General features: G+C 30.8%; 1 protein-coding gene across 1 annotated transcript; it reads right to left on the reverse strand.

Annotated features, from left to right (window-relative positions):
- Window positions 1-6,093: 6,093 nt before the first annotated feature.
- Window positions 6,094-9,727, reverse strand: LOC111901776 (CBL-interacting serine/threonine-protein kinase 9). Its single transcript, XM_023897675.2, has 15 exons — window positions 9,308-9,727; window positions 9,158-9,220; window positions 8,713-8,784; window positions 8,523-8,630; window positions 8,352-8,420; window positions 8,215-8,268; window positions 8,002-8,127; window positions 7,838-7,927; window positions 7,631-7,753; window positions 7,439-7,546; window positions 7,231-7,347; window positions 7,076-7,132; window positions 6,862-6,936; window positions 6,427-6,497; window positions 6,094-6,332 (listed from the first exon to the last, which is right to left on the reverse strand). Exons 1-15 carry the CDS (start codon window positions 9,482-9,484, stop codon window positions 6,320-6,322), a joined length of 1,323 nt encoding a protein of 440 aa, XP_023753443.1. The 5' UTR covers window positions 9,485-9,727; the 3' UTR covers window positions 6,094-6,319.
- Window positions 9,728-10,981: the final 1,254 nt, after the last annotated feature.

Here is a 10,981-nt window from a genome sequence, read left to right on the forward strand (position 1 = left end):
CCTGTGGACCGACCCTGCTTACTCTATACTATCTTTAGTATATGAAATAGCAGTGATTTGAGCTTTATTAATATTATTTTATCTCATTATTTGTTGGTTTGACAGCCAAACATTGCACAATAAAATAAATATATGGTTAAAATATCTTGAAATTTATAATTTTATCCATGGTTTTTGGTCATTTTTTTTGTATATATGCCTATTAAAATTGGAACCTACGACCCTAGAATATTGGAACCGATCCTGGAACATCTTATGTCGGTTTCTAATACTACAAAACTGCTCCTAAAATTGTCGATATTTGTTGTTCTAATTTTTTTATTACGGAATAAATTGATTGGCTGTTACAACATATGAAAAAAATAATTAACCAAATAAATTATTGATAACGTAAATACAATGAATTAAAGGAAAAGTTAAATTATAAATAAAAGATGTTTATAATTGATGTCAAAATGTTCTCTAATAGATTCTAACCAGACTAATAATAATTATAAAACCCAAAATGAGTTTTAGCTCTCATATGTCAAGTTAAAAAACAATTAAACGGTTTGTATTTTATGAGAGTCTCGTGCCATTATGTTTTTCATTAACATAACATAAAATTAGAGGTGCAAATTGCAATGGCTAAATCTTATTTCACTTTTAATTACCTTACAATTAAATTATAAACGTCTCGTTTAAAAAGACCATGAATGGTTAAATGATTTATAATCAAATAATAGCTTGTAATGATATATCAACAACTCAAATTAACCATTTTTATGAAATATAACTAAATCAATTTTAATAAGCTTTATCAACTACATAATTGTCATCTATAAGACCATTTCGATGTAAGCGATTGTGAACATCCAACACAACATGAAGACCTATAAAGTTAAACGCCGACATGCACTCCATTACATCATTCTAGAAATTACACCCAATGAATCTTTTTAAAAGTCTAGTTAAACAATTTGAAGTGGAATGAACATTAACCTGCACCATATTGCACACTCCATTATAATTTATACAACATGGACCGTTAGGTTTAGACTTTAGATGGTTAGTTACATAGCTTCCTTTTGGGACCCCACTAAACATGATTATAACTTTCATGAAAAAAATGCAGAACTTTAAAATAAATTGAACCACCAAAATTTTAAAATCAAGAAGCATGAACTACACTAGTTGTATCCATTATTTTTTTATATTATTGTGAAGTAGTCTTGTTGTTCCTCTGAATCTAGAGGCAATGATTAGAGCATCTTCAAATATAATATTTTTCATTTCAACCAAAATCATAATTATACAGTATAAATTTAGATAATAAGAAAGAAGAAAATGAAGCAATATTTCTTACCATAAACTTTCATATATATTTCCTTCTCATCATCATCTTCCTCTTTATTATTATTTATGCTCTCCATCGATAATCTTTTTGTATGGAGTTTCTAATTTACCTCTCAACTACTCAGGCAACTCTTTAAACCATTCTAATAAAAATCTACCATTATGAACTATATATATATATATATATATATATATATATATATATATATATATATCAATGTTAATCAATTGGTATCATAAGAACCATTAAGTATCATAAGTTAAAAAAAACTATTGAGTGGTAGTTGTTAATTAGATGCTAGTGAAAAGTTATGTAGGTTTAAATAGATATTATAAAATCATTATTATAAAGAAATATGAAAAGACATGGAAGTTTCAAATAATTGTGGTGATAGAAAAAATGCATAATTTATAAGTATAGTATGATATAGATATAGATACGACTTTGTATATCTCTATTATTGATGGTAATGGTTTTTACTCTCGTTTTTAGGTTTTCCATGCTAAAAGTTCGGTGTTTGATTAGGGGTGGGAATTTGTTCGGTTTATGGGTTCTTTGGTTTCATCAAATCGGTTTATTTGGTTTGAAATTTTCTTGGTCCAATTCAAAAACCGAACCAAATCGAATTCAAATTCCTCTAGACCAAATCGAAAACCGAGTTCTAATTTGGTTTGGTTCGATTTGTAAACCAAGGAAACAAAATATTATCTTAAAAAAATAAGTGTTGCAATTTTCCAAACATAAATTACAAAGTTTTTAACATAGAAAGCTAAAGTTCTAAACATAAAGATCTAAAGTTTTATACAAAAAGATCTAAAATTTCATACATAAAATGATAAAGTTGTACTAGTACTAGCTAAAAACATAAAGGGCTAATATGTGTAACGCTCATAACTTCGGGCTAGACATTTGAGATATAATAAGTAATAACTATTATAATTTAAACCCTCAAATAAGGAAATCATTAGTCGTGCACATTGCAGACTACATATTATAAGCCTTTTGTAAACATATTGATAAGCGATAAAATAACATTTTCAATACAAGATTATTTAGGATAAATAATCTTGATAAAATGGTAGTAGTCGTGATGGTGATCCGTAGACATAAGGAACACTCAAATCTGACTTCATATGAAGAGATTATGATCCTTTTGGAGTTTCGCGTTCAATCCAATACGACAAAGTGTGTTAGAAAAAGTGAATTTTAGATAGGTTGCTTATTAGCCTAAGTAATCTAAACGAAAGTTGTAGTAATTGTAAAAGAGAACTCGTGCATATATAGAACATCCAAATCTAACTTCATATGAGAAAGTTATGATTTTTCAAAGATTCAATGCAACAGTGTACGACACAGAAACAAAAACCGAAATTAGAATCGGTCGATTGTTACGAACAACAATCTAAACAACAATCGACGATCTCTTGAATAGGAGTCCGTCGATATAAATATAGTCGAAAACAGATGTCGTATGGAAGAGTTATGATTTTTATATGGACATTAAAACATTAACAGTCTAAACCTGTTAAAAATATAACTTTAAAAATTAAGTGAGAATTAGTAAACAAAGTCTTAATGAAAGTTGTAGATCTCGTCGATAGCTATACGTGGATATAAAAAACATCAAAAACAGAGTTTGTGTGAAGAATATATGAATTTTTGAAAATTTCGCGTCGAAGCCACACGCGCATAGGCGCGACACGTGCTTTTAGAAGGTGGCCACATCGATCCACTTTGCAACTGCCACATGTCACAAGGTGAGAGGAATGACGTGTCTGGAGGGCGCGACGTGCATCTCTAAAGATGCGGCGTGCCTTGGCCGAAAACCCTCTATAAATAGTTGCCAATCCCTCATTGTTTCCTCACACCCTCACTTGTTTTCTCTTTGATTTTCTAAAGTCAAAATCCAATTTTTATTTAGATTTAGGGTATTTAGCTAGGCTCTAATGTATTGGAGACCCCAATAATTAGAAGCTCTCGGGTTGGAGTTCCGCCAACGCAATTTTTGACTTTTCTTTAGACTCATATTGATTTCAGTGTAACTTATATTTATATTCATAGTTATTGTTATGAATTTATAAATATGATTTATCAGTAATTTCATGTCATAATACTAATTGATCTACTTACGGGGGTAATATGTAGGCTAGATTTAGAAATATGTTTAATGTGAGATTTCTAAACAGTATACTCTGTATACCAAAGAGATCCTACCTTCGACATGATCTTACCTGGTTGCTCCTTACTTGATAGATCTTGATGTAGACATTGAGATTATTGAAGAATTTAGACTATCACTAGTCACCAAGAATGTAAGACTAAGACTTAGTAACGTTCATACTGTGCTTATTAGCTGCGATTAAGATGTTTTGTGTTAGATGAAATAATATAAGATGATCTTTATATGATTTCTACTATATATGTATTTTATATACTTATAATATATTGGGTAGTGATGGATGATGAAAGATGATAAATAGTGAGGGTGATGGCTGATGATAGATGAGAGATGATGAAGGTGATGGACAATGAGAGATGAAAACGATGATAATAGGCCACGACTTCAATAATATTAGTGTACTAACAATGTAGTCATCTAGTAGAGTATAGATGATGACCACGGACCATTCTAGACGGTCCAGTGGAAAAACAAGCAGATTCATAACATGTAAGAGATGAACTACGCGTTCATATGATGTACTCTAATCCTACTGACATGTATTGCGGAGAAATATGTGAAACAATACTGTCAACAACAATGTTCATGATGATCCTTCGGATAGGTCCTTAGGGATGAATATAGAAGAAAACATGGATGAGGAATCGGGTTAATTGTTTGATAGATAATTAAATAAAAATTAATTATATTACCTTGGGTTGAAAACCCTATATACTCACCAGGTTTTTCAACCTGACCCACTCAGTTTCTTTGTATCACATGAAGCTGAACAAAGATAATGATGTTTGGATCTGATGAAAAATAGGCCATAGTATAAAAGATGTTGTAAGGCTTGTAAACAAAGATAATGATGTTTGGATCCGATGAAAAATAGGCCATAGTATAAAAGATGTTGTAAGGCTTGTAATGACTACGATTATGTTTATGTTTCTTGTATCAATTATGATATCCCTAGTTTTTAATAATCAATGAAAAACATTTCTTCAAAAATATTTTTTATAGGACAAATTTCGTAATTACAAAGAATACTCTATTTTAAAATAAGCATAAAGAAAAAGGTCTTTTTGGACCGTAAAAATGGAGATGTCACAATATGTCTTTTACTTTATATTAATTATTTAATATTTTTGTTTAATATATAAAATATAAAATATAGTTTTTATTTAATTTGTTAATCATATTTGGTTTGGTCTAAATTTCATGAGACCGAAACTCATAAAAAAAAACCAAATTCATAATTCGTTTTGGTCTCAGACCAAACCATAAACAGAATTTAAATATGCTTTGGTCTGAAATCGATTTCGGTTCAATTTGGTTTTCAGATTTTTTGGTTCCAGACCAAATAATTCCCACCCCTATGTCTGATATTAGTTGTTTGTTGATCAATTTTCATTATTGAATGCCATAGTTATTTGCATCCTCATTAGGTTTATTTAAGTTGGGAAATTTTAGTCCAACAATGATTACTTCCCTTGCATTTGTTTACATTTGTGATTTTTTTTTTTTATTTTTTTATTTTTTTTTTTTATATCATTTGGGATCGTAAGATCCACGAATTAGTAAAATCTTACTCCAATCTAATCACATATCTTTAGTGTGTTTTCTATAGTAAAACATGCAATCTTTTAAACCCTAGAAAATTAGATATTTTTGTCAAAGATCTCACGCAAAGCCTAAAAAATAGTCTATTTAACTTGAAATCGAGTCTTAAAATTTCGTCAATTCAACTCCAAATTGAGCATTACCCATTGTATGAATTTTCTTAAGAAGTTAAAGTTGATTTCACCATTGATGTTTTAATTGGTGTAGTTTCCATCTACACAAATTATTATGGCTTGCATCTACAAAATTATGGTTACTCTCTAAGAAATTAAAGCTACTATCGATCTCTTAACCGATGTTTCCACCTACACAACTTATTGCGGCATGCATCTACAAAAAATTTGGCTACCATTTAAGAAACTAAAACTGATTCCACAATTTATGTTTTAATAGGTGCGGTTTGGATCTACGAGATAATTATTGTAGTTTGCGTCTACAAGACTTATGGTTGTTGTTTAAGAAAATAAAGTTGGATCCACCATTGATATCTTAATTGATGTTGTTTCCAAATTTAAAGGTTAATTCATTTTGATAAGATATTTCAATCACAATATAATCTTATATACATGATCCTACAAAACGTAAATGATCACATATAAGATTTAAAAAACTGAAATAGATTTTAAAAAATGTATTGCATTAGTGATTAGTCACATCGGTTGACTTTCATTTTTCTTTGTCATATAAATGAAAATAATTTATTATCTTAGGTAACGGATAGGGTGTTCATTTGAGATGTGGAAAACTATTTGGACATTCATGGGTCTATTAGAAAGGCGACAAATTAAGTCTTGTTCAACCTTTTTTAAAGCAAGCGATGATAATAATAAACAAGATTATAAACAAATTGAATGATGGCGATTGGTCTTGACTCTGATCAATCTTTTCAACGCCAAGAATAACAAACCAAGAAGAAAACAACAAAGAACAAATAAAAACAAATTTGAAAAGCAAATTTATGACAAAGATAATAGAATTATCAAAGATCAAATCAAATAAATATAATTACTAAAGAAATCCTACAATCAACCATATAATAAAGCTAAACATGATAATATATTTATTTAAGGTTCTTACACTTACATTTGAGCATTATCAAAAAGTCACAACACAAAATGGGATTGCAACTTCTGTTACCAATAATGTCAAGAATGACAATATTATTCACCCACGATGATGCCTTGTATTGGACTTCTCCCATTTCATGATTTTCTTCTAAACATATTTTTTTTTTAAAAAAAAAAGTTAGATTCAAAAAAAAAAAAAAAAAAACATTACAAAAAATTTAGTTCGTTAGTCTCACTCTCACCTGTTGTCATCTTTATTTGATTCGCTGCTCCAAACTATGTCTTTTAATCCCGAAGAAAAGTTCTTGTAAAACTATCATTCAGCAAAACACAAAAATAATCAGTTGACATAACATGACATGATATTACATGACATAATAGAGTAAGCTTGTAGAGTATTTTCAAACAGTGAGGACGAGGACATTTTCGTCTTTTGCACATAAGAGAAATCAAGAGCGAGTCTCTGTCCTATGTGGTCCCACATGGATGGGACAAAAACTTTCATTTCTTCCTATTGACATCGACATGAGTTCCAATGGACGTCAAACACTATACAACTTGATCTGTCATATCAAGTCAAACACAGTACAACATGATCTATCATATCAGGTCAAACACAGTACAACCTGATCTGTCATGTCCTGTAAAGATTTGTGAATTTTTGGTTTAAAACGTACACTATGAAATTCCAGAGTGTCACCGCCGGTTTTCCTGAGCTCCACCATGTGTAGTGAGGGAGCCACTTCAAAAACCTAAACAAAATCAAAGTTGACAAATATTACAATATTGTACTTTTAAAAAAATCTTCAAACACCCGAATAACAATATATTTTTATTTTCTTTATTATAGCATCCTACTTTTGTTTATTTCAATGAAAGATGATTTTATACCTCTGTAGCCACAGCAAGGTGGCCCTTCCTTCCAGTCTTGTCACCTTGTAATTTCATCTATAAATGTTTAAAAAGAATAAACTTTAAACTTATTAACAAGTTGTCAAACAATAAAATGAAGAATTGAAGCACAATTATATAAAAAGAAAAATTACCTTGTAATTTCTTTTGTGAACATTAAAACCCATGGGTTTTGCAGTTTCCTCGATTTTAGACATGATTTCATTAGCAGGACACTTGGAAGCAAAACTTGTTTCTCTCTTTACAAGACCCTGTTTATTTAAATCCCAAGCATAAAAAAATTATATAGAAAACTCGATTGACTAATATATAATTTGTAAATGAATAAAATAAGTGATATACCTTTTGTTTCTCAAACATATTTTCTAGACTGAAACCTTGTGATCTTGAGATCAATTCAAAGGCATTCATGGATTCAGGTTTCTCTTTCTTTTCTGTAACAAGATGTTCCTGAAATAAAAAAGAATCATATTAATAAATAAAAAAAATGTATCTGAGATTTTATAAAATTTGTGACCCCATTCTTTAACATACCTTGGATTCATTGAAAACAGCATCTACATCATCAAGGCTAACATCTTCTTCCTGTTCAAAATTTGGAGGTTTATAACCTTTCTTGAACCAATCATTTTCCAAGATTTCAGAAATTGTTATTCTCTGCAAATCATCATGGAGTTCACAACTATATACAATATAATTCCATAATCTGTAAACATTAAAAGATTAAAAAAAAAAACTCACAGTTTTGGGGTTTGGATCAAGAATTCGTGTCAACAGTTTCTTTCCACCAGATGAAAACCATGGTGGGCATCTATAATCAGCCTTCTCAATCTGAATAAAAGTTGGATTTAGAAAAAAAAAAGTGTATAAAATGAAGATTAGGATACAAATATTAAGAAACTTACTCTTCTATATAATTCAATGAGATTTGCTTCATCAAATGGTAAGTATCCTGCCATGAGGACAAAAAGGATAACTCCACAAGACCATATATCAGAGGCTGCACCATTGTAACCTTTTACAGTGAGCACCTGAAAAGTAAAAAAATAAAATAAAATAAGAATTCAAGTAAATATTTACCATTTTACATCTATGAAGTTCATTGCTATTAGTGTTACCTCAGGAGCAACATAATTTGGAGTCCCACAAGCTGTGTGCAGCATACCATTTTCCTAAATTTACAAAGAGTTCAAATGTTAGTAATTAATTAACAAAAAAACAAATAACAAATAACTTTTTGCAAATTTATACACACCACTTGTTGAGACAATCCAAAGTCTGAAACTTTTAGAACACCATATGAGTCCAAGAGAAGGTTTTCAGGCTGTAATAAGAAGAAGGGGTAGATAAGTAATTAATAAACCACAAACCAGTTCATTACTTATGAGTTATGAACTTATGATAATGAAGATGAACAAATATGAACCTTGAGATCTCTGTGATACACGCCTCTACTATGACAGTAATCTACAGCATTAATTAGTTGCTGAAAGTATCTTCGAGCTTCATCTTCTTGAAGTCTCCCATGTTTGGCCTGTAATATCATTGAAAAGCTATAATATTTTGGATTATTAAAATGATAAAAGAGAATCACGAAAGAGGTAAGAGTTACTTACTATTTTGTCAAAGAGCTCGCCTCCATCAACATACTCAAGAACAATATATATCTTTGTTTTGCTTGCCATAACCTGTTTGGATGTAAAGTACATTAATAGTTTCTATATTCAGATTCTCAAAACAGATCAAACACTTCAGATTCTCAGTAATATTAGTTTTCTTTTAGATGGATTAGATATATTGGCCTCCAAAGGTAGATGAATAATTATCTAATACGACCTAATCCAATCAATGAGGAACAACTCACCGATGTCAATATCACACTTATACGAAAATAGAATAATCAATAAATCCAGATGTTTTTGATGATTCCATGATATTCCAAAAACAGAACAAAGCATTATTTATCGATCAAATCAAACGATAACATTGGATCAGAACTTGATTACAAAGAAGGTAATCTTCAGATTGAAGTAGGAAATTGCAGTGGTATACTAGACTCACCTCATAGAGATTTAAAACGTTGGGATGTTTGATCAACTTCATGGTTGAGATTTCTCTTTTCATCTGACAATTACAAACAGGACGAACGTAAGCAAAAGCAATTACTAAAAGTAAACATAAATTGATAATACAAGAGATGGAATTACTTACTTGTTCGACCATCTTGTGTTTGAGAATACGCTCACGATCGAGTATTTTAATGGCGACGGCATCACCGGTGACGAGGTTTCTAGCGAACTTGACTTTAGCGAAGCTGCCTTCGCCCAACGTCTTGCCAATCTCGTACTTGCCTACTCGTGTCCTTCTCTTCCCGCCACCGCTACTCATTCTCGTCGATCAACAACGATGATTTTTCCGGCGATTGATGATCAGTAGTAGTTTGCTAAGGTTTGCAGTTGGAAAGCGAAGATACAAAAAGAAGAGGACGCAAACGGTTTGGATATAGAATTGAAGAGAGAGCCATGATCACTGATCAGCCATAGCCATGGGATATGATCTGTGGGGCCACACGTATCGTACGCGATAACACTCACTGACCGTACCTTCCATACTCCATACCTCCCCTCACCTTCCATGGTGGGCCAAGATGAACAATAATGTGTTTAATATTTGGATCAAATCATTCGTGGCCTTGTCATCTCATTTTTATTTTTATTTTTTTATTATTTTATATTTGTTGGTTTTCAATCATGACCTTGTAAATTGTACTGAATTTCCATACATATACCAAACTAGGTGGATGTTATATGATGATGGTAAGAATTGAATAAAAATAACAATGATTATAGACATGAGAATATTCTTTTGATCTATTTTATGCATTAATTGATTGATATTAGTATATCTCATGGCATGTGATTTGGATAGGGTATATGTGACATATGCTTCATGGGACATCAATTTCCCAACCACTTTAACTTGGACAACTTCAAATTGATTTTTAATTTATATAACTAAGTGGTAAAATTAAAACATGTTGCTAATGGTAACCGATATTGAACAATTTCAAAACTATTATAATGTATGGTAAATTGTACAGCCGATGGTTTCACACTATTTTAGTCCACCATCACATGAAAAAAAGTTAATTGCATAATACCATATGTCAAGCAAGTATGTTACTTGTTGGGTCTTAATTTCCCTTCGGACATGGGATAATCTATGTAGAAACCCGGTAGCCCGTGTTACCTTTCAAATTTTCAGGTGTAATGAAATTATTTTGAAAATTTTTCAGTATAGTGCAATTTTTTCTATATGTTACTTTTAAAAATTATGTGTGCTACCCATGACATTTCGTTCCGGCTCCGTCATTGCCTTTGGAACCGCTAAGTTCTTATCATAACGGTAATCTTTTATTTGGTTTAACTCAAAACTGTTTTGATGTTTTAGCCACCTTTTTTTTGGGATTATGCCCATAATATACATTTTTAAGGGTGTTTTCCAAAATATAGACATAAAAAGACTCTTTTCACATATAGACATGAATTTCACAGAGCTACCTCTGAGGGCTCTGCGGAATGAACTAATGCTCTACGAAATTGATATGACAAAAAAATACAAAAAGGGCTGAATAAATGTTCAATTCCACAGAGCTCCCTCTGTAGGCTCTGCGGAACGACATACAGACTAATTAAGTTCCTAATTTAATACTTCGTGGAATGGCAGTTGTAGGTCAGCAGGCTCTGCGAAATTGCATGAATGCTTCGCGGAACTGGTAGGTGAAGTTGGTGACAAACATTTATGACGTTTTCTTTTTGTCATAAATAAATTTACTTAATTAAAAAAAACTGACTTCATGTTTTTTTATTTTATTTTATTTTTTTA

This window comes from Lactuca sativa, chromosome 4, assembly GCF_002870075.4.
Source record: "Lactuca sativa cultivar Salinas chromosome 4, Lsat_Salinas_v11, whole genome shotgun sequence".
Taxonomy (NCBI): Eukaryota; Viridiplantae; Streptophyta; class Magnoliopsida; order Asterales; family Asteraceae; genus Lactuca; species Lactuca sativa.

Excerpts from the sequence above, each read along its gene's own strand:
- LOC111901776 (XM_023897675.2), bottom strand. The coding sequence starts at position 9,484 with ATGAGTAGCGGTGGCGGGAAGAGAAGGACACGAGTAGGCAAGTACGAG. Across the intron at positions 8,631-8,712 it reads GCGAGCTCTTTGACAAAATA|GCCAAACATGGGAGACTTCA; the intron begins GTAAGTAACTCT and ends ATGATATTACAG. Across the intron at positions 8,269-8,351 it reads TTGGATTGTCTCAACAAGTG|GAAAATGGTATGCTGCACAC; the intron begins GTGTGTATAAAT and ends TTGTAAATTTAG.